At 38.2% G+C, this 23361-nt stretch overlaps 1 protein-coding gene across 1 annotated transcript in view; it reads left to right on the top strand.

Annotated features, from left to right (window-relative positions):
• Nucleotides 1–23361, top strand: part of RTKN2 (rhotekin 2) — a 65837-nt gene that overhangs the window by 19105 nt on the left and 23371 nt on the right. The window contains exons 4-7 of the mRNA XM_050958320.1: nucleotides 6094–6147; nucleotides 7195–7312; nucleotides 9348–9548; nucleotides 20962–21056. Coding sequence (XP_050814277.1) covers nucleotides 6094–6147; nucleotides 7195–7312; nucleotides 9348–9548; nucleotides 20962–21056 — 468 coding nt within the window. The remainder of the gene's footprint in view (nucleotides 1–6093; nucleotides 6148–7194; nucleotides 7313–9347; nucleotides 9549–20961; nucleotides 21057–23361) is intronic.

Below are 23361 nucleotides of genomic sequence, written 5' to 3'. Positions count from 1 at the left end.
GATCTATAAATAAAATGTCAAAAGGAATCATTGGATTTAAAACTGATTAATTGTACTACATGAATGTATCTAATTTAAATCCATATGGATTTACAGTTAATTGTAACTGAAATTAAAATGTGTGAAAATTGATCCAAATTTTTGATAAATGGTTTATAAGTATCATGTTAAACTTGTTCAAGTAATTGACTGTCTATATCCTGATGACTCTTTCTGATTAAGGCGTAAATTTTTCATTTTTCATGATGTAGAAGGAGGCATGCAAAAGTACTTTTGTTAGCCAACGTAGTTTTTTTTAGAGCATTAAAGCAGTCATTCATGACTTTCCATGGTTAAAGTTTCAAAAACTTTTGTAACTCCATTTCCATATATTTTATAACTTTCAGACCTTTGTCTTTTAAGGCTGAAATTTTCTGTGCTCAGTTCTTTCAAGTTTAAAAAAAAAAAAAAAGATTCCTGTAATTTTTTGAGCCACATTTCCACTTGTGTAGCTGTCGGTGACTTTTTAAGTGGTTCTGTTTCAGTTAGGAAGCTTTTCCAAGATTTTGGGCATCTAAGTGCTGTGACCATGAAGCAGATGTCTGGTATCTTCAACCTGTTGCAGTCATTCTGTTTTGCTTGTAATTGCTTTCCTAATAGCCACAGAAGCAGTTTTAGCAAGCACAAAAAGGCTGCTCACTGTTTGTTTTAGGCATCATATGATGTAGCAGTAGCTGTTAATTCAGCACATGGTCCAGGTTCTTTGTGTGAGCTGATCTTTCCCACAGTGGATGTGCATATTCAGCTGTCGAATAGCAAAGTGCAATTGCAGTGGCTGTTAGTGTTGCTGGGTTGGTTCCCCATTTTGAATTTGCAAGCTTCCTGAGTATGTTGTTCCAGGGGCTAACTTTGCCTTTTGTCTTCTTCATGTGTGTCTTGAAGGAGAGAGTGCCATATAGTGTCACTCCATTTCAGTGTTGAGTAACTGATACCCCATTCCAGATGATGATGTGCTGTATATTGGCCTCAGATGCTGAGGATGGAAGAGACTCACTTGTGTTTTGGCTGTGTTGGCATGCAACTGGTTCTTAGTGTAATAGACTGAGAGCCCAGATGGTGCCGATATTAATGTAACTTACATCAGAATCAGATCCTTGGCTGGGGCAGCAACACATAGATTGTTGGCATAGATAAAACTTGTGCCAAAATGGAACAGTTGATCATTCATTAGATGTTGAAAAGTACTGGTAAGAGTATGCTCGCTTGTGGTAGGCCATTTTCTTTTGCCTCCATAAGCTCTGCTTCCTGTGTAGTTTAAGAACATCAATGCTCTAATAGAGATTGTATGAGTTATACAAAGTGTCGTATTTTTTAGAGGAGCCTTCAGTAATTTATTATGTCATATCCTCCTGATAGGACAACCAATACAGTGCCTGTTATCATATCCTTTTCAAGGCCATCTTTGTAGTATTGACTGATGTTTAGTACTTTTTCGGTGCATGATTTTCCTGGGTAGAATCCACCTTACTCTGAGATTAGTTGCTGTCATGGTATAATTCCCCACTCTGAACCTTAGCGTCCAAAAGATGGGGTACCAGCATGAATTCCTCTAAGCTCAATTACCAGCTTAGTACCCGTAGCGCTGCCACCAACCAGGAATTCCAGTGCCTGGTACACTCTGGTCCCCCCAAAACCTTGCCTGGGGATCCCCAAGACCCAGTCCCTCTGGATCTTAACACAAGGAAAGTAAACCCTTTCCCCCACCGTTGCCTCTCCAAGGCTTCCCCTCCCTGGGTTACCCTGGAAGATCACTGTGATTCAAACTCCTTGAATCACAAAACAGAGAGGACAATTCACCTTCCTCCCTCCTTCTCTTTCCACCTCCCAGACTCTCCCTGAGAGAGAAAGTAATCCTGACACAGAAAGAAATTAGCCTTCTCTCCCCCTTCCCTCCTTTCTTCCCACCAATTCCCTGGTGGATCCAGACCCCGTCCCCTGGGGTCTCACCAGAATAAAAAAACAATCAGGTTCTTAAACAAGAAACTTTTAATTAAAGAGGAAAGAAAACAGTAAAAATTATCTTTGTAAATTTAAAATGGAATAGGTACAGGGTCTTTCAGCTGTAGTCTGGGAGGGTGTTCCCAGTGTCTAAGTATTCAAGTACAAATTAAAATCCTTTCAGCAAAAATACAAATTTGAACTCCTTCCAGCCAAATACACATTTGAAAATAAAGAAAACAACCATAAGCCTAACTCGCTTTATCTACCTAGTACTCACTAGTCTGAACTTATAAGAGCCTGTATTGGAGAGATTGGAGAGAAACCTGGTTGCACGTCTGATCCCTCTAAGCCCCCAGAGTGAACAACCACCAAAACCAACAGCACAGCACAAAAACTTCCCTCCCTCAAGATTTGAAAGTATCCTGTTCTCTGATTGGTCCTCTGGTCAGGTGACAGCCAGGCTTACTGAACTTGTTAACCCTTTACAGTCAAAGAGATATAAAGTACTTTTGTGCTATTAACTTTTCTTATCTGTTTATGACAGTTGCTTTTCAACATATGGTGATAGATGACTTGAGATATGATGCTTGTACAGTTTGCAGAAGTGATAATAGTGATATAAGCCTGAATTTCTTCAGCTCCACTGCATCCTTCTGTGGCTTCAGGAGTGCCGTAACACATGCTCATTGCTTTGTGTGTAGCTGAGCACGTTAAACAACTTAAGTAACCGGTTCTTTGTTGCTGGTCCAAAGTGTTTGATTTGGTCAGACCAAATGTCAGCTAGTCTGGTGGCTAGATTCTCTAAAGCTGTAAATCCTGCTGAACGCCTATGACTGCAATATAACCAAAGAATTTCTATGCCTGCAGACCAACTCAGTCGTCAGCATAACCGACTGACTGTACCTGAACATCAAAGCAGTCGTCAATGTCATTCAGAATAGTCCTCATCAAGACAACACTAACAATAATATCAGCAAATGTCAAAGGGCTTTGGTGTGCCAAACACAACCCGGTAGCCAAAATGTGCACAGACTACAATTGTGAAGAACTGGTCTCTGCACTAATGGAGGAAAAATGGAAGTCATGGCAGAATCTTCTTGCAAGTATGGATATGATCCATAGCAGTAAGAAAGCATGGATTACCATCTGGAAGCTTAACAACGATCCAAGAAAGGCAGAGCAACACTACAACATTCTTGCAGACCAGGTTGTACACCAACTCCTGGAAAAGAGCAGGGCACCAAACAGACAACCCAAATTGCGGCTTAAGTAGCAAGAAGAGCAGGAAATTTTATAATTTTGAGGCACAATGGAAAATGACCAAATTAACCTCCACAATAGCGTGCTCAAGAATGGCAAAGCTGCTGGTCTAGGTAACATTGGTACTGAACAAATCAAACACTTTGGACCAGCAGTAAGGTTGTTACAATTAAAACAACAAGAAACCTTGGATGAAAAATCCTCTGAGAATAACTGACTAATGGAACTTGCTGAACAAGTATCTGTGTATTTTTTTCTGTACAGACCAATTCCACAACCAGTAAAGTTCCTATATAAAAATGTGTTAAAGATTTTTAATGAAAACCACCATCTTTGCACTAATGCCGTTCACCATCCCAAGTCACCTAATATATTGCATGCTCTTGATAAAGTTGGTGTATTGTACTTCTGGAGCTAACTTTGTTTCATGAAGTGAACTCCATGAGACATGTATTTGAGGAATAAATCTATGAATATCAATAGGCACTGCTGTTTGCCAATGTCAGATATAATTGAACTTAACAGGGTAGATGAACTAATATGTTTGTTTTAAAGAAATACCAACTCCATTATTAATTACTGACAGCAAGTGACTTAGAAGAATTAAGCTGCTCTGCCTATAGCCCTTTAATATGGTTATAAAATAAAAGGTAGCCTTTTCTTTTAAGTAAAAAGTAGGGCTGTCAAGTGATTAAAAAAAATTAATCATGATTAATCACACCATTTATTTAAATATTTTTGGATGTTTGATACATTTTCAGATATACTGATTTCAATTACAACACAGAATACAAAGTGTACAGGGCTCACTTAATATTTATTTTTGATTACAAGTATTTGCACTGTAAATAAACCAAAAAGAAATAGTATTTACCAATTTGCCTAATACAAGGACGATAGTGCAATCTCTTTATCATGAAAGTTGAGCTTACAAATGTAGAATTATGTACAAAAAAAACTTACATTCTAGAGCCTGCAAGTCCTCTCAGTCCTACTTCTTGTTCAGCCAATTGCTCAGACAGACAAGTTTGTTTAAATTAGCAGGAGATAATGCTACCCACTTCTTGTTTACGATGTCACCTGAAAGTGAGAACAGGTGTTCTAAGGGCACTGTTGTAAATGACGTCACAAGATATTTATGTGCCAAATGCGCTAAAGATTCACACGTCCCTTCATGCTTCAGCCACCATTCCAGAAGACATAGGTCCATGCTGATGACAGGTTCTGCTTGATAACAATCCAAAGCGGTGCGGACCGATGCATGTTCATTTTCATTTTGTGAGTCAGATGCCACCAGCAGAAGGTGGATTTTATTTTTTGGTAGTTTGGGTTCTGCAGTTTTCACTTCGGAGTGTTGCTCTTTTAAGACTTCTGAAAGCATGCACCATATCTCGTCCCTCTCAGATTCTTGAAGGCATTTCAGATTCTTAAACTTTGGGTCAAATGCTGTAGCGATCTTTAGAAATCTCACATTGGTACCTTCTTTGCATTTTGTGTAATCTGTGGTGAAAGTGTTCTTAAAATGAACATGTGCTGGGTCATCATCCAAGACTGCTATAACAGGAAATATATGGCAGAATGCGGGTAAAACAGAGCAGGGGACTTACAATTCTCCCCCAAAGCATTCAGCTGGAAATTTAATTAATATGTTATTTTTTTTAATGAGCGCCATCAGCATGGAAACATGTCCTCTGGAATGGTGGCCGAAGCATGAAGGGCCATACGAATGTTTAGCATATCTGTCACATAAATACCTTGCAATGCCAGCTACAAAAGTGCCATGCAAATGCCTGTTCTCACTTTCTGGTGACACTGTAAATAAGAAGAGGGCAGCAATATCTCCCTTAAATGTAAACAAACTTGTTTGTCTTAGCGATTGGCTGAACAAGAAGTAGGACTGAGTGGACTTGTAGGCTCTGAAGTTTTACATTGTTTTGTTTTTGAGTGCAGATATGTAACAAAAAAATCTACATTTTTAAGTTTCCCTTTCACGATAAAGAGATTGCAAGAAAGTGCTTGTATGAGGTGAATTGAAAGCCTATTTGTTTTGTTTATCATTTTTACAGTGCAAATATTTGTAAGCAAAAATATCCATTTTGATTTCAGTTACAACACTGAATACAATATACATGAAAATGTCGAGAAACATCCAAAGTATTTAATAGAATACCAATTGAAATTTATTATTTACCAGCGCAATTAAAACTGCGATTAATCACGATTAAATTTTTAAATTATGATTAATTTGTTTTGATTTGTAATCGCGTGAGTTAACTGTGATTAATCAACAGTTCTTCTAAAAAGCTTTTTTAAAATTTTTGTGTCAGGCAAGGTGATCCAAATTCAGTATGTAATTGCAAGTGGTATTTGCTCAATCACGGGCAAGGCAAGAAAAAGCACTTGCCGCACAAACTTCTCCAAGTTAGACAACTCCTCTATATTTAAGGCTTTCCTATAGCAAAATGAGTGGTTCCCAGCACAAACATAGCAAGAGTATTTCACTTAACATGTCTTCACTGTAAAATTGACTTAAATATCACTCAGAGCCATGTTCCAGGAGCCACCTGGAGATGTTATTTCAGATTCTTAAATAAGATTATAAACTATACTGGGATAAAGAACATTTCTAAAGGAGAATGACACTTCATATTGAACTAGTTAAATTATGAAGTTTCTTTTGGCACTAAGTGGTAGCAATTTGAATTAGTTACGCTATTTGTTGGATAGAAAGAGTAGGCCCTACTATGGCCAGAAATAGAACGGTAGAAAAACAGACCAGAAATATTCTGTGTTTTATTTGGACTGCAGGTCTACACTGTTGTTTATAACTTAATTTTTCCTTTTCTTCTTTAGATATTCGCATACCATTAATGTGGAAAGGCTCTGATCACTTCAACAGTAAAGAAAGTATGTTAGATTTTATTGAACTGTTATAAACAGGTAATGTTAATCAAAGTTTAAACTGGACATGGAATTGAGACCCTCCTTTTCACCTATTTTTTTGAGAGAATTTTGCAGAACTAAATACTATCTGCACTATGGCACAGGAGCCCTTACCCTAAAGGTAGTGGTGGTAGCCGTTTAAAATAGGTTGGAATTATGCAGTTTCTATTCATTTAAATTACTACTACTGAGAAAGTGGTGCTGTGGAGAAGCTTGGGCATATCTGAGCTGAATGAAACTCTAATACTGTAGGTTAGGTGGATGTTGGAGATGCTTTTGAGAGAGAGAGATTGAAACTTCAGAGGAAGAAATAGAGAAGTGGCACCACTAAGTTGACTAATAGCTGAAAAAATTCTGAATACATTTCTTGTATCTTTTTGCCTTAATCTGAAAGAGTATTTGGTGGGAGATGCCTTTGCCAGAGAAGAATTTAAATAAAAGTTCTGTCTGTTGGCATTGAGTGGATTATTTCATAGTCTTCACAAATGCACGTACTTTGCTATGTAATGGAGATTAACCCTAAATCTGTTCCACCTGTCACCAGGCATTGATTTCACTTTGATTTTTTTCAATAGGGTCAGAGGGGTTTAGTATGGCAAAATACTCTAATCCATGAGTGTGTTCATAATACAGTATGCACTCTGCTGTTCAGCGGTTTTGTTTTGTTTTTTTAAATCAATCCTATTGAGCACAAATACTTTTTATTAAAGTTTCTGAATTTATTAGCAAATATTATAAATGCCTGTAGAAAGGAATGCTTGAGTAGAGGTTGAAATTATTTTTTCTTTCTAGAAAAGTTGCTCTACAGATGCAGCAGCTTTGATGGTTCAACTACAAAATGCACAACACTCTAGGATGTATAATTTATGATTACAAGAATTCTTTGATAACGCATCATAGATTCAAGTAAAATTTGATTTGAAACTCCTTTCAGTGTCTTCATTTACAGGAAACCTTTAACATTATGTTACATAACATCTCTGCTAAAACGTTTCTTTGGTTCTTCCACAGGATCACAGCGCTATGCAATTTTTTGCTTATTCAAAATGGGAGCTGAGGTTTTTGATACAGACATGGTTATTGTGGATAAAGCAATAACTGATATCTGTTTTGAAAATGTAACCATATTGTGAGTATCAGTTTTTGTTGAACAAAGTAAATATGTTAACTTTTGTGATTCTTATGAAAAAAGACATGAGGTGATATGTACATAGGTCTTGATCCAACAGCTACTGAAATAAATGGAAGATCTTCTGGTGACTTGGATGGGTGTTGAATCCTTCTCTTTACCCAAGGAATTTGGGCGCCTCTATGGGGATGCTATGTTTAGCTGAATCACTAAATGCCTTTTCCATTGTGTCATATTCAGAAATGTCTTATTGTGATTTAAATGAGTGGGGCTGGTGTGTGTGTGAAATTAAATTAATGCATTGAAACTGAAAGTATACAGAGCTTCATGTAAACAAGAAACATTAATGCTTATAATGTTGGATGCAATCACCACATAAGGCTGCTGTCATATCTTTTTTTATGGATCCCATAGTTCACCTCCTTATTGACACTATGTATTGAAAAACAAACTCACTCCCTGCTTGATCGTCCACTGCACCTTCATGAGCCTGTGCCACAGCCACCATCCTTCTCATTGTGAAAACTGGACAGGAAGTTGTTCATTCCCCATTTAAAGGTGGAGAAGAAATTGGGCATCCTTTTGTGTGTTTTTAATGTATAAAGAAAGGTTGTGAGGCACTTAAGTTTTTTTTCCTGGTTGTTTTTAATTAGAAATTTGAGTCTTATCTACCCTGGAAGCTCTCTGGTAATGCAGGAACTAGTTAAAACAAAAGTTGATAGACTGAAAACTGAGAAGTTGAGAAGGAAAGGGATTTTTAAACAGACTTTAAGAATGTTCGTTTGTTTTTTTGTTAATACCTGTTCAAATGAATATTTAAGGCAAAGATTTAAGTCCGCCCCTTAAAGAGTAGGAGAACTAACAATAGACCCGTAGTAAGTCTTGCAGCAAACCATAGAAGACTACTTTGATATTCCTGATGTTTCTGAGGTTAAAGAATTTTTATAAAATCTATATCTTTATAAAGCATAAAAAAGTAGAAAGGGCAACAAACTATTTAAAAAATATTTTGTAGATCCTCTTAAGTCAACCCCTTAATTGCCCAGGTTTCTGTCTAACAACTTGAGAGAATATTTCAATCCACTCAGCTGTTGTTGATGCATATAACAAAGGCACATTAGAGAATGCAGGGCCCTTGCAGAAACTAATCCAAAGGCATAGTTTAAACCAAACAATTTCAGTGTGTTAAGAATATTTATTTAGTTTTATTATACACTCTTTTACTATTCATGCAGTTCATTTTCTTCAAATCTAGACTTTTGGGAACCATCACTTAGAGATGCTGTATTTTGAAATTTCAAATTGAAATTTGAAAATGAATAGAAATGTCACTTTTTAGCATTCAGAATAGTTATCCATTTAATGCCTTGTGAATCTAATCTAAAGCTTCAGCATTGGGAGTTTAAAACTAAATTGTATGAAAAGCCCAAGCATTTTGTAATCCCTCACAAAAAAACTTAATTGCTCAAGTGCCATTGCTACTAATGCAATGACTAAAAATCGGGGAAATCGCTAGGTAAAGCAATATTAATAGCCACAGCAACTTACATGCCTTTGCAGCCAAATATGATAATATCCAAACTCATTTGTGCACTGCAACAAGATCTTTATTAATTTCACATAGAACTTTCTGTGATGCATATATTTAATTCCTTACAGTCATACTCTCAAACACACTTGAACTTCAGCTTCAAATAGATTGAGATATATTCATTACTGAGGTATATGTACTGGTACAGTATATCGTGTTGGTTGTTCATTTGGATGCCTTAACTGTATTTCCGTAATACATTTGGCTTTCTCACATTTTAGTCTACACTTTGAATTTCTTGTGTTTGTTTATGGGATAATTATAACATCCCTATAATGATTTCTATTCTTAAATTGCTGGCACGTACTCTTGTCCTTAATTCCATTTTAACACACAATTTGTTCTGGCAAACTAATAGAATTCTTTACCTTAATGAACAGTATACATTATTGTACCTTCATTTTGTACTCTAATTCACAAGTTATCCAAAAAAATTGTTTTCAGTGATGAAGCGGGGCCAGACTTCCAAGTAAAGTTTGAAGTGTATAGTTGCTGTACAGACCAATCTTCACCTATAACAAACACTCCTAAGAAGCTAGCCAAGAAGCTTAAGACATCCATTGGTAAAGCTACTGGAAAGAAAATCAACTCTTTGCTAGAAGAAGACAACCTTGAATCCTTTTCATTCACTGACCCAATCATACCGTAAGCTATTTTTTCTTAATTGTGTTTCTTGTAGGCTAAAATATCTTGTAGAACTTTAGGAAATTGCTAAGATACTAGTATTTCAGGATATGCCCATGTGAAACACAATTTTCATTTCAAGTGAAAATCAGAATGCAGGAGTGAATTCATATCATGTACATCAGCTTGGGTCTTGACCTTAAATACATGAACAAGTATTACCTCATCACCACACTGCTGCAAAAATCTACTATTGTTTACAAGCTATATAATCAATTTCTTTTTTAAACAGACATGAGAAAACATACATGATAGTAATCAGCAGGTGGAACACCACACTGCATGCTGTGCAGTGTGGAATAGTTGGCAAATATTTTGACAGATGTTTTCAAATTGGAGTGCTTAAAGTTAGGCCCTATAATATATATAAATAGAAGTGGCCTAATTTTCAAAGGTACACAGTACTTTCTGTTCTCTTTGACTTTAGTGGGATTTGTGGGTGACAAGCACTCTTGATATACATTAATACTGCTGTTTAAAATCTTAATTCTTTTTAATATTAAATGGAAAAACTATTAATGTAATGGTTAGACTTTTTAAGATGGGAAAAATCTAGTAGGCCCTCTAGTCCTCCTTTTGTGCAGTACTCAGTACAGTCCCTACTGAATGAATATCTGAGTGCCTTATCTAACATATTGTGAATAAGGCTGTCTAGTAATCACAGTTAACTCATGTGACCAACTAAAAAAAAATTAATCCTGATCAATCACAGTTTTAATCATACTGTTAAACAATAGAATACCGATTGAAATGTATTAAATATTTTTCGATGTTTTTTCTACATTTTCAAATGTATTTATTTTGATTACAACGCAGAATACAAAGTGTATTTATATTATTTTTGATTACCAATATTTGCACTGTAAAAATGATAAACAGAAGAAATAGTATTTTTCAGTTCACCTTGTACAAGTACTGTAGTGCAATCTCTATCGTGAAAGTGCAACTTACAAACATAGATTTTTTTGTTACATAACTGTATTCAAAAACAAAACAATGTAAAACTTTAGAGCCTATAAGTCCACTCAGTCCTGCTTCTTGTTCAGCCAATTACTAAGACAAATAAGTTTTGTTTACATTTGCGAGAGATAATGCTGTCTGCTTCTTATTTACAATGTCATGTGAAAGTGAGAACAGGCATTCACATGGCACTTTTGTAGCTGGCATTGCAAGGTATTTATGTGACAGATATGCTAAACATTCGTATGCAATTCATTCTTCAGTCACCATTGTAGAGGACATGGTGACGACACTCTTTAAAAAAAAAATGCATTAATTAAATTTATGACTGATCTCTTTGGGGGGAGAATTGTATGTCTCCAGCTCTGTTTTACCCGCATTCTGCCATATATTTCATGTTATAGCAGTCTCAGCTGATGACCCAACACATCTTCATTTTAAGAACACTTTCACTGCAGATTTGACAAAATGCAAAAAAGTACCAATGTGAAATTTCTAAAGAGAGCTAGAGCATTTGACCCAAAGTTTAAGAATCTGAAGTGCCTTCCAGAATCTGAGAGGGACGCTTGCTTTCAGAAGTCTTTAAAGCGCAACACTCTCATGCGGAAACTACAGAACCCGAACCACCAAAAAGGAAAATCCACCTTCTGCTGGTGGCATCTGATTCAGATGATGAACATGTGGTGTTCTGCACTGCTTTGGATTGTTATCTGCACTGCTTTGGATCATTATCTAACAGAGCCTGTCGTCAGCATGGATGCATGTTCTCTGGAGTGATGGTTGAAGCATGAAGGAACATATGAATCTTTAGCATATCTGGAATGTAAATATCTTGTGATAGCAGCTATAATAGTGCCCATTCTCACTTTCAGATGTCATTGTAAACAAGAAGTAGGCAGCATTATCTCCTGCAAATGTAAAAAAAACTTGTTTGTCTGAGCAATTGGCTGTACGAGAAGTAGGACTGCATGGACTTTCTAGGCACTAAAGTTTTACATTTGTTTTATTTTTGAATGCAGTTATTTCTTGTACATAATTCTACATTTGTACGTTCAATTTTCACGATAAAGAGATTGCACTATAGTCCTTGTATTAGGTGAATTGAAAAATACTATTTCTTTTGGTGTTTTTACAGTGCACATATTTATAATAAAAATAAATATAAAGTGAGTACTGTACATTTCATATTCTGTGTTGTAATTGAATCAAAATATTTGAAAATGTAGAAAACATCCAAAAGTATTTAAGTAGTTTTCTATTAATTTTTTTAATCACTTGAAACCCCTAATTGTGAATAGTGTGTTTACTGGTGGAGCTTCTGCATCTTACCTTGGTTCCTGTTCCATTTTTAAACTATTCTTACTGATAGAAATACCTTTATACTTTTTAAAACACCTTTTTTTCTGGTACTCATATTTATCCTTCTCTGTATCACAGTACTTGTTCTTTCAGCTGTGTAAACTCTAATTACCTACGCTTCTTTTCCCCCAAGCCATACACCTGCAGCTCTGTTTTTTTTCTTCTACACAACTCCTCAAGCTTTCTATCATCTTGATAGCTGTACTCTAAATATTTCATGTCTTCAGTATTTTATACTGAGGCAGCTAGCTCTGTACACAGTTTACTATCATATATGTTTATGCTACAGTGACTTAGAAAAAGGGTATATTACTTCCCTATTCTCCCAACATTCTGTTCTCCTCCGTTATATATTGGAAGAAACAAAGTTAAACGTGCTAGATTTTTCTATTAGAAAGATTGCTGTTTTTTTGTTTATCCTGTTAAACAGCTGTTTTGCTGTTAAATTTAGCATAGTGATTTCCCTCCACTCTACATTCATGCACCAGTTTCCACAGTCTCTCATTTGTTTTTGTTTCCATAGTATAAGCTTTTCTGTCCACTTGCTGTAAAACACAAGTGTGTGCAATATCTAAGGCATTAAATTTCTTACTAGCCGCTTGGCCCGAGCTTACTTAATTGAATTTGGCACAGAACAGTATTTTCTTTGAGCAGTGGTCCCTATTGTATTCCAATGAGGGTTATGCACATGTGCCTGGAGCCAGAACTTTTGAAAGTAGTGTTGTTCGGCATGTGCCCTTCTATTGCCTCGTGGCTTTGTCCGAGGTAATAAAGGGCGGACCGGACCATCAGTGTCTCCAGTTCAGTCTCACTGCTGCATGGTCCAAGTCAAAGCTTTTGTTACTCTTGTCCTTTCAACAAATTTTAGAAAAATTTGATTTTAGCCTCATTCATAGTTATGGTTTTATTGTGGTTTTTTGTTTGTTTGTTTGTTTGTTTGTTTTTTTTAAGTAATTTCTAGTTTCATAGTAGCTTGATAGGATTAAGGACTTGGAATGCAGCTTCAGCAGTTTTCCTGCCAAACAATCCCTCCTCTCCACCCATCCATTCCTGGGTACTGGATTAGGCCAAAGATGCCAGGATTCAGAACATGCTTTCTGCCCTCGCTCGTTTTCCATCCGTGTTGAGCACCAATGCTGTTTGGGGGAATCCCACATTGTGGCCAGGTGTAGTATCTGCCTCTCCTTCCTTGCCCATATGTGGGAAAGCCAAGTTCTTCGACTCAAAAAGCACCTCATGGAGACTGCCATGGGGCTGAAATTTTATCCTAGCCAGCGAACCACCCTGGGGGTTTTTAGGTTGCATCAGCCTGAGCAACCTGAAAGCCCTCCCTGTACTGCAGAACCTCCATTCGGCTCTGCTGATATCAGTGCTGTGGACCCTGTGCTGAGGCCTAGTCACGAGTCCCAGCTTCCCATGAACCATCGGTTCTGAGACAGATGCCCTTACTAGTTCTGTTCCCATCAACATACCAGATACCACTGATGCGTGGGAGACTCGGAAGTGTTCCTGGCCCCCATGAGCTATTGGCTTGGAGGGACTGAGGTCTCCCCATGCTCTGATGCGCTCACCTTCTGAGAGGGCCCCTTCCTCCCCCAGTACTTTTGCCACATGCTACTCTGACACACCCCATTCCAATGGCTCTGTCGGCAATGCCATTTGTGGAGGTCTCCAATTCTGAGGATACAAAAATTTGACACAGCCTGCTGCTCCCACTCTTGAAGCACAACTACTGAAGGGTTCTGACGGTACCGTGGCAGTTCCCCACTTCGTCTTACCCATGGAGCTGGTACCCTGCTCCTTGTACACAGGCTCAACAGCAGCAAGATCAACCAGGTTGGCCATATTGGAGCTCATGGCCTCAGTATTCGCCTTCAGAGCCGTCCTGTTTGCCTCAAGAGGACTCCCCCATCTGGTCCCCACAACCTTTGTCTGGCAGACATTTTAGAAATGGAGTTAGATGACACACTGATTTGCCCGGTTCAGACAGTACTGGTTAATATGGAGAGACACTCTTTGTTTCCAGATGCTGCCATGTCATCGACAACTTCCCCCCAACCAGAGGACTGCCAATAGTTTCAAGAGCTGCTACAGAGGATAGCCAATGCTTTTGAGATCTCACTAGGAGAGCTGTAGAACAGTCAACATCAGATACTAGACATTCTATATGCATCGGTACCAGAAAGGGTGGCTTTACCAATCAGTGAGGCAATTCTTCAACCGGCGCACACTGGATGGCATACCCTGGCCACGTGCACACTACCAAGGTGGCCGAGAAAAGATACTACATCCCACTAAGGTGTCAGAATTTCTATTTTCACATCCTCCACCAAACTCCTTGGTGATACAGGCTGTGTGGGAGCAAACCAAACAACACCACCCATGCTCCCTCCCAGCAGACAGGGAAGTTAAGACCTTATGGGTCGAAAGGTCTTCTCCTCGGTTGGACTACAGCTATGGCTGCAAAGGGTCTACTCTTCTATACACCAATCCATGGACACTATACTCAGCATCCCACTGGAAGTCATCTCCTTACCACTGGGATGCCCTTCTTTGCCAAGCTGACACAACACAATAGCAGACAAAAGCCCTCAGATCCACGGATGCTACACCTGAAAGCTTGGTTTTTGGGTGGACACCTACGTTGATGTGAGACTGCTCATTAGCAGTGCAAGAAGTCCTCTCCACTAGCCGAAAGGACTCCACAAGATGCTCCCATCAGGCCAAATGGGTATTTCACTTCCTGGGCACAACGGCAAGGCTGTGGGTATCCCAAAGCTCTTAGACTATTTCCTCTATCTGAAAACCTCAGGTCTCACTCTCAGCACCATCAGAATTCATGAAGCTGCCATTAACACCTTCCACCCTCCAGTGGATGGGCATTTGATTTTTACCCACCCCTTGACTAGAGCTGCCTTGGAGGGGGAGCGGCAAGTGGGGCAATTTGCCCTGGGCCCCATGAGCCCTGGCCCAGCAGCGATCTGGGTCTTTGACGGCATTTTGGTGGTGGGGGGCCCTTCAGTCCTGCTGAAGACACGGAGTGACTGAAGGGCTCCCCGCCGCCAAAATGCCGCCGAAGACACTGACTGCCACCGGGTAAGTACAAGCGCTGCAGCTCCTCAGTTTTGCCCCGGGCCCCCTGAATCCTCTGGGTGGCCCTGCCCTGGACTGCCCGATACTGGAAGGACCTTTTATATAAATACATGCCCTTTCAACCTATCCAATGGGACCTCAGCCTAGTCCTTACCTCATTAATGAGCCCTCACTTGAACAATTGGCATTCTGCCCTTTTTTTCTCTTCTCCATGAAAGTCCCTCAGCAAGAGGGGTTGGTGAACTGGGAGCCTTGATAGCAGACCCCCCTTTCGCGGCATTCCAAAAAGACAAGGTCTAACTCTGATTGCATCCCAAGTTCCTACCAAAGGTGGTTTTCCGATTCCACCTCAACCATCACATACATCTACCTGTCGTCTTCTCCAAACCACATGCCTCTAATGAGGAATGACGGCTTGATGTGTGTAGAAGCCTGGTCTTTTGCCTCCGAAGGACAAAGCCATTCCAGAAGTCTCCAAGGCTATTTGTCACCATAGCAGAGAGAATTAAAGGACAGCTCATTTCCACCCAGAGAATCTCTAAATGGGTCTCCGGGTGTATTATGCACGGCTATCAAAAGTTGGAATGCTTCCCACCAGGTGGGATACAGGCCCATTCAATGAGAGCACAAGTATCAACTGCAGCTGCACTCCACGGCATGCCCCTTACAGATGTATGTAAGGTAGCCACATGGCATTTGGTACACACCTTTTCCTCCCACTATGCTCTAGTATGTGATTCCGTGACAGATGCCACATTCAGTACAGTGAGCCTCCATTCTACAGTTCCATCATCTTCCTCATATCCTCCTCCTCCTATCTAGACACTGCTTGTCAGTCCCCTCAGTGGAATACCGTTGGGACCATCGCTCGAAAAAGAAGAGGAGTTCACTTGCCTGTATCTGGAGGTTTATTTGAGGTGTGTGGTCCCTATCTGTATTCCAGTCCCACCCTCCTTCCCCTCTACTGTGAATCTGATAAATCTATGGTGGAGAAGGAACTGGAGATGATGGCAGTCCTTCCTGCCCTTTGTCTTGGGTGAAACCAAAAGGCAATACAGGGGCACGTGTGCGGACCGCTGAACAATACTACTTTCAAAAGCTCTGGGTGCATGGCACTTGCACATAACCCTCAGTGGAATGCATGAATCTTTAAATTCTTGTAGTTCATCCATAACATTTTCCACACTTTTAGTTTGCCTGTGATTTAAACAAAGTGCCTCAATGGTAATTATTAAGAATTTTTAAAAAACTATTCAGTGGATGTTGTTTCTGTGGATAAAAAAGTAAGACAGAATAGTGGTACCCTTTAATGTCATATTTTGGGTCAGACATTGAGTGAAGCCAGAGTCATGGTTCATAAATCTGCTCTACTGCTTTTTAAAGGGAAGCATTAAAAAAAATTCCAGTTTTCTTTGTCAAACTGGCAAGACTATTTATTGTCTTTAGCTCAAAAACAGGCCTATTCCAAGAAATCTTACCCAGTAGGACAAAACAAAATCTTGGAAAGCTCATTGCAGCATGCTCCAACTCAGTACAATGTATACGATTTGGTCCATATATCAATAAGCAATAGTTCTAAAAGTATCTGAATTTTAAAGAGTAGTACTGGGCACCAGTGAGTTCTCACCTAGTCTCTAGTTTCCCATATTTTTCATATGAATTGGCCAGCCTCTTAAAGTGTTGTTAGAGGTCTGAAGAGGCAACATCAGTAGCAAATACAAAAATCTGGTTGCTAACCATGTTATTCTCATTAGTTCTAGCCTTTCTTCTGTTCCAGGTCCTGAACTATTGTTCTCAAAAATGGGACACAAGTTTATTTAAATTATTATTTGAGTATCTGAAACCCCTAAACACCAACCAAACATTTATCCAAAACTTTTTTTAAAAAGAACACTAGTGGCTAAGACAGTGAGAGGATTTAGGCATGTTCGTTTAGTTGCTTCAACTTTATTATCGTCAATGGTTTTGAGTAGCCCTGAGTTGGAGTAATGGGTTAATTTAGAAAGAAATATGTTGCAGAGGGTCGGGTGATTAGCTCCGCTAGATGCATTGCCATGTATCCAAGTTAAGCAGAGACATCCTTCACTGGCTTTTTGTTTTTAGGTGTAGCAACTAAATTAGTTGCTAGCCATATTTACCTGCATATGGTTTACAGCTTTCAAAGAGAAAAGTAACAGCAAACCATCTAAAAGTAGCCTTCTTCTCTCCTGAGCTCTCTGTCTTGGCTCCTGGTGACTAAGAGCCTCCTGAGATAGATTCTCCTATCTTTCTTTTGGGAGGAGAGATCCCTTCCATTAACATGTTGAAGGGCAATGGGGAGGGGTAGGAGAGGAATAAATGTAACGTTAACGATGTAAATATTCAAATAATGAAATGAGAGAGTTTCTTCTTAAGTAACACTGACATCGTAAACGTATGCTATGGATTACTATTTCCACTATTAACTTTTTTCTCATGCTATAAATGAGATGTGACCAAATAAGTGTCACAGTACCTCGGTCAGTACTAACAAAACTGAATTTGAAGTGTTGCATGCTATTAACAGTAACATTTGGGGACTGACAAATCACAGCCACTCATCCCAAAAAAAGATTTAATTTCAGTTGCACACACTGTCACTTAAATATTTTAGTCAAAAGCTTCTTTACCTAATGGTAATTTTATCCAATTTTGCTTCCTATCTTTCCTTGAGAGATGCTACTTCCAACTTATATCATTTAGTAGTGACTCTTGTGTCTTTAACAGGCCTGATAGAAAAGCTGTCAATAGATGTTTTCTTTTTTTTTTCAAGGTGGTTTCCTGTCATGTTCTGGGGAACAACTGTGTTATAGCAGCTGATTGTGGATAACTTTTAGAGAATCTTTGCTTGATATTTATTTATTTATTTAGAGTTTGATATTTTAGCATTTTTTGTGCTTGTTTGTTTCCATTTAGGTGCTTTGAAAAGACTGTAAAATAATCCAGATGAAATCCAGTAGCTAACTCAAAATTAAACCACAACCCTCCCCTACCCAAAAGGGAAAACTTTCCTTGTCAGAAACTTTTGTACACCTGTCCCTCCTCAAAAGCCTACATAAGGTGGTTTCTGGATGCAAGGCATATTTATTCTAGACTTCTAATTTCTTTATTTAGTCAGTATGTTCTCAGCCTTGTAACTCCTTTAAGATGCCTAATGACTAAATGTTCTAATAGCATGCTTGGATTTGTTAATGTCAATTTTGGCTGTTTCAGTATCTCTTTCATTCTATCCATTTTTGGTTTTTCACCCCATTGTGATTGGAAATCAATTTTCTCCTCAATGTGGCCTTTACTGAATTCCAGAGCAAATAAGGCCTCACTTTGGAGAAGTCGTTCAGGTTTCCATGTCCACAAAGCCCTTGGTGAACATGTTTCTTGTTCTTATATATGGACTGACATACAGTTCTTGCCCACTTGGTATGAGCTTCCACTTGTCTTCCTGTGCTTGGGAGGAAGCATAGCTACAGTGTCCTATTTTTGAATCGGAGGATCCTTCTGATTTGTAATCCAGTCATTCAGCTCCTGAAAGGATAATCTTTCTTGCTTGTGGCATTTTTGCAGTTAACTGGTTGTTTTTTGGGTTGGTTTTTTTTTTACTATTTTAAAGTCTGATATGTCTTCGTCGTCTCACATTTTGGGTTGGGTTGAAGGAATCACCCTATGGTTCATCTTCAGGATAAACATCTGGCATGTTAGACTTCCTTGGATTAGTTTTGACTCCCTAATACTTTACCCAGACTCAGATCAGCGAACTAATATGTGGGTTTCTAATATAGGTTTTATTCTTCAGAAACGGGCGGGTGGCATCTGAAATGAGCAAATGTCCATTGATAGGAAAAATGGTCATGTGGTTAAGGAACAAGACTAAGAGTCAGAACATCTGGGTACTAACTTCAGTGCCTCTCTTCCCTTATCAGTATATAGGTATTTCCCTCTACCTCACAAATGTTGTGAATATGACTTGATAAAGCACTTTGAGGTATGGAAGATTGCTATAGAACTGCAGAATACTATTCCATAAGTGACATTTGACCAAGAATGGTTAGATGTGACCACAAAGAAACTGAAATATAAGACAGTCAGCTAATTCTCTCAAACGTATAGACAAAACGCTGTCAGCAATGCTGATTAGCCCATTATCAATACTTTATTTTTTAAATTAAAACTTTTGGAAATGATATTGAATTTGGCTGAAAGGAATAACTGTTAAATTTTAGAAAAAATTACTGTAAAACATATTTTTTAAATGAAATAGTTATTTTCTTTGGGAAAGTTACTGCTATAATTAGTCATGCTTGAATTAACTTGAAAATCAGTACAAAAATTTGAGAAGAAACTAAGCGGTGTACAGTTTAAATAGCACAGTCACAGATATTTGATTTATACGTTATATTTGGTGCCTAGTTATGGAGAATCTTTTGCTTGGGGACAGTTTAGCACAGTGCATACACATATGCTGACACTTTTTTGTGTTCGGGTATTTAAGGATTCTCCCCCTCCCACCCCACCCCTTAACAGGTTATACAACAATAATATTTGACATGCACAATGCCAGTATCACACTTCTCTCAACACTGCCATGCAGTAGTTGAGTATTAGAATGGAGGCACTACGTCCTTGCCAGCTATGTTTCCTTTTTTGGCTTCCTCTCCTACAGGTAGGGATAGGACAGGGCAGCTCGTGCTTCCTCTTTAGAGACTGTTTCCACAATGCCATTAGGAAAAACATTATTAAAAAATATATTAATATACTTTAGTAAGAGTAGACGGTGATGAGAGAGCAAAACTTTAAGTATCTCTTAATCTCATTTTGCTTTCTGTCCTTTTTCCCCTATTACCCAATAGTCTTCCTTTGTACTGAAGATATTTTAAGGGTGTGATGCTAAAGCTATTAGTGTGAATAGTTAGTGGTATTTGAGCTGTTTTCTTGTGAACTTCACTTAGTTTAAACTCATTTAGCCAAGGGAAATAAGTATTACATTGCTGGGCTATAAATCTGTTAATCTGTCTGAAGTGTATTTGAAAAAAGATTAAACATGAACAAAGTTTGTACTAGGTCATTTCAAGAGCAGCATTCCACATGCATTCTGCTGAATTCTAATTACGATTTCTTTCCCCACTAGATAAAAGCCAGAACAAAAACTTAATGTTCTGAGGTTTGTAAGCGCGATTTGTCAAATGATCCATCTACACTATAAAATTTACTGTCATTGCTTTCATTACCACATAGCCTGGTCTTTCTGTATAGAAAGAATCAAACTGTTATACCAATATTAGGAAATCATACAGTCCTGCTAGAATGTGTGGTTTGGTCCCTGCTATAAAGGCAAACCAAAGCACAGAACACAGAGCTCTATAAAACTTTTTTTTTTAAAAGAAATATGCCCTTAGAATAACATAAGAAAATCGACCAGACTAAGCACTAAATATGTTATGAAACATAATGGCATATGGGTCACAAAAGTCAACAAAATAATTTTTCAAACAAGATATTTGTTCCCAGGAATAAATGTGAAATAAAAATAAAAGAGAATATCCAACTTAGTTTTAGTGTAAATAGAGAACAGAACATGTCAGTCACAAAACCCCTGTCTCTCCCACAAAATAATCCTTTAATGGCAACTGGTGACACAATTAAAATCCTTCAATCTATGATTCAGAGTGGCTATTCCCAACCAATATGAATACATGATAAACTGAAATATTCTTGAAAAGATACACAAACCATTTGGTGGGGACAATACCACAAGGAGTTAAAACAGGGTATATACAGACTCTTGGTGATTAGCTGAACTTTGTGGTTATTAACAGGTGCTGCCTGGCAGTTAATGTATTTAGATATGGTGGAATGGTTATCTCTAGGACTGTCTAGACTCCTTTTAATAACTGCCTGAGAAAAGTAATGTAGAAATATTTAAACTTTTTGCCTTGTTTTTCACAATCAGTGGTGCAAAATACAGTTTGCTGGCACATACCACTTTGGGGTTGGAGAGTGCTGAGGACAATTTCAGGACCCACAACCTTATCGTTACAGGGAATGGTAAGTACATAGGGTTCCGATTTAAGGAAGTGATTTTTAAAAAAAACAACAACAAAAACCTAGCAAAATCATGTGTATCCATTTTTAGTAAACTAAAAGGCTTATAAGACTTAGGTTATTTTTATTGGTACTTAATACACCTCTACCCCGATATAATGTGACCTGATATAACACGAATTCGGATATAACATGGTAAAGCAACGCTCTGGGGAGGCGAGGCTGCTCACTCTAGTGGATCAAAGCAAGTTCGATATAACGCGGTTTCACCTATAACGCGGTAAGAATTTTTGGCTCCTGAGGACAGCGTTATGTCGAGGCAACTTTAAATAAAATGTTTTCAGTTTGTTTATTTTTAAACATCTACGTGTAACTTATTAAACTGAATAAAGACTTGTAAAACTTCTTTTTTAAAGTTCAGACCCAAATTTAATGCATCACATGTATGGGTAACATTTTTACCCACATTAATATCTTCTGATCACTCATAAGGGAAGATTCAATACTGGTGGGGATTTTGTGGTCTGAATACTATACTCCTTTATTCTGTAGTTGTGGAAATGCTTTTAGTGTCATAAATGATAGGTAGGAACACGTGTTGCTGTGAATAAAGCAGTTGTGGAAAAAAGAATGCAAGGGAGAAATGCTCTGTGTATACAGGCAGACTGTAGCAAGAGTGTTTCCCCTAAATAGATATAAGGAATTCCCATGTTAGGGGTATGAGGAAGCCTGGGTATAAGGGAAAATGTCTGGCTATTGGATGAAATGCTTATTCCAAAACAAGTGATGTGCTTCAGAAGTATATTTGGGCTCAAAAGAGAAGTAATTCCTATTGCAGATGGTTAAACAGTATCCAGAGAAGGGTGATGAACTGCACCAGAGACGAGCATCCTCTACTTCTGCACCCTGGTCTTCAGTGTGTATACATGCATGCTACTCATGTCTATTTCATTACAATATTTTAACATTTAATTCTTTAAAAATTAACTTGTTATAATTCTTATTTTTTCCTATTTCCTACCCTTCATTTCACTTTTTATCTTATATTTTTTTGCTTATTTCCACGCTTCGTTTTGAGCTTTTCTAAACCTGATTATTCCTTCCTCTTTAAACCCACTGTGCTTTTAGTTTTCTTTCTTCCCTTCAATCTCACTTTAGTTTGATTTTTAGCTTTAGTTTGACTTTCCCTTGCTGTCCCAGGTCTCCAAAGCCTCATATCTCTATAGCTCTCCACCCCCAAATCCACTTAACTGTCTAGTCACTCGGCCCCAAGTGCATTTGTTCTGTCCACAATACTACCTCACTGCAATGACTCCTGCATCATCTTTCCCCAGTATACAGTCTTGCAGTGACTGGGAATAGAGGATCCAAGAGCTGCATCTCCCTCTCCCCTCACAAAGGTCTCCCAGAGCCGCTAAGTGTTTTCTCTGCCATTTTCATTCCAATTCCTATAGCTCTATAGAAATTCTCTCCTTTTCTCATAAGAAAGGAGCAGTGTCATAGGAAAGAGAGCTGTTCCTTCCTCTGTAGGCAGAAGGAGAGGAGGTAAACAGAGTAGAGGCTCAAACTCTGTTAGGTCTTTTAGACACCAATTCAACACCTCAGTTAAGCACATGCGTACATGCTTTATTGTACTGGGGGTCCTAATTAAAAGTTCTTTTCAGCAAGAGATCTTACCCCTAGGTAGATCCCAACATTGAGACAGCACAAGTAACTTGTAGCAGCCTCAGGTCTAGAGTACTAACCTGGGGCTGCTGAAAACATGGCAGCAGGTAATATATAAAACCTTGGATTTGTTACTTTATTTTGTGGTAGCTCATGGTATCTTTATCTGATACAAGTTTACAGCTTTCCCCTAAAGAAACTTCATTCTTTTAGCTTTTTTTAATTGAAAAGAGATAAGATGATATCTTATATTTTCAGGCTTATTACATTTAATAATTCAAATTTTTCTCTAGATATATATCATGTCCTCTGAGAGTCTTTTCACACTTGCACCCTACAATTGCATCCCAACAAAGATCAATATTTTAGATTCTTCTTTCCTTAGATTCCATTTTATGTTGGCCATAACTTGGTCCGTGAGTCAAGAACTGTAACTGTTGACATAATAAAGATTTATTTGATCTATAATAAGCATTTCAGAAATGGTGCTGAATGGCCAGTCAATGGAACACTAGAATACCTGGGTCTAAACTAAAAAAGAAAGGACCAATTATGTTGCAGAGATGAGGAGAATACTACTATACCTGACAAATTCCTTAGAATATCAGATGAAATTTCTGACTATAAAAGACTATACGGTAAG

This window comes from Gopherus flavomarginatus, chromosome 6 (assembly GCF_025201925.1).
Source record: "Gopherus flavomarginatus isolate rGopFla2 chromosome 6, rGopFla2.mat.asm, whole genome shotgun sequence".
In the NCBI taxonomy this organism is placed as follows: Eukaryota; Metazoa; Chordata; order Testudines; family Testudinidae; genus Gopherus; species Gopherus flavomarginatus.
Note: the sequence above shows the minus strand (reverse complement) of the source record. Positions and strands in the feature narration are given on the sequence as shown.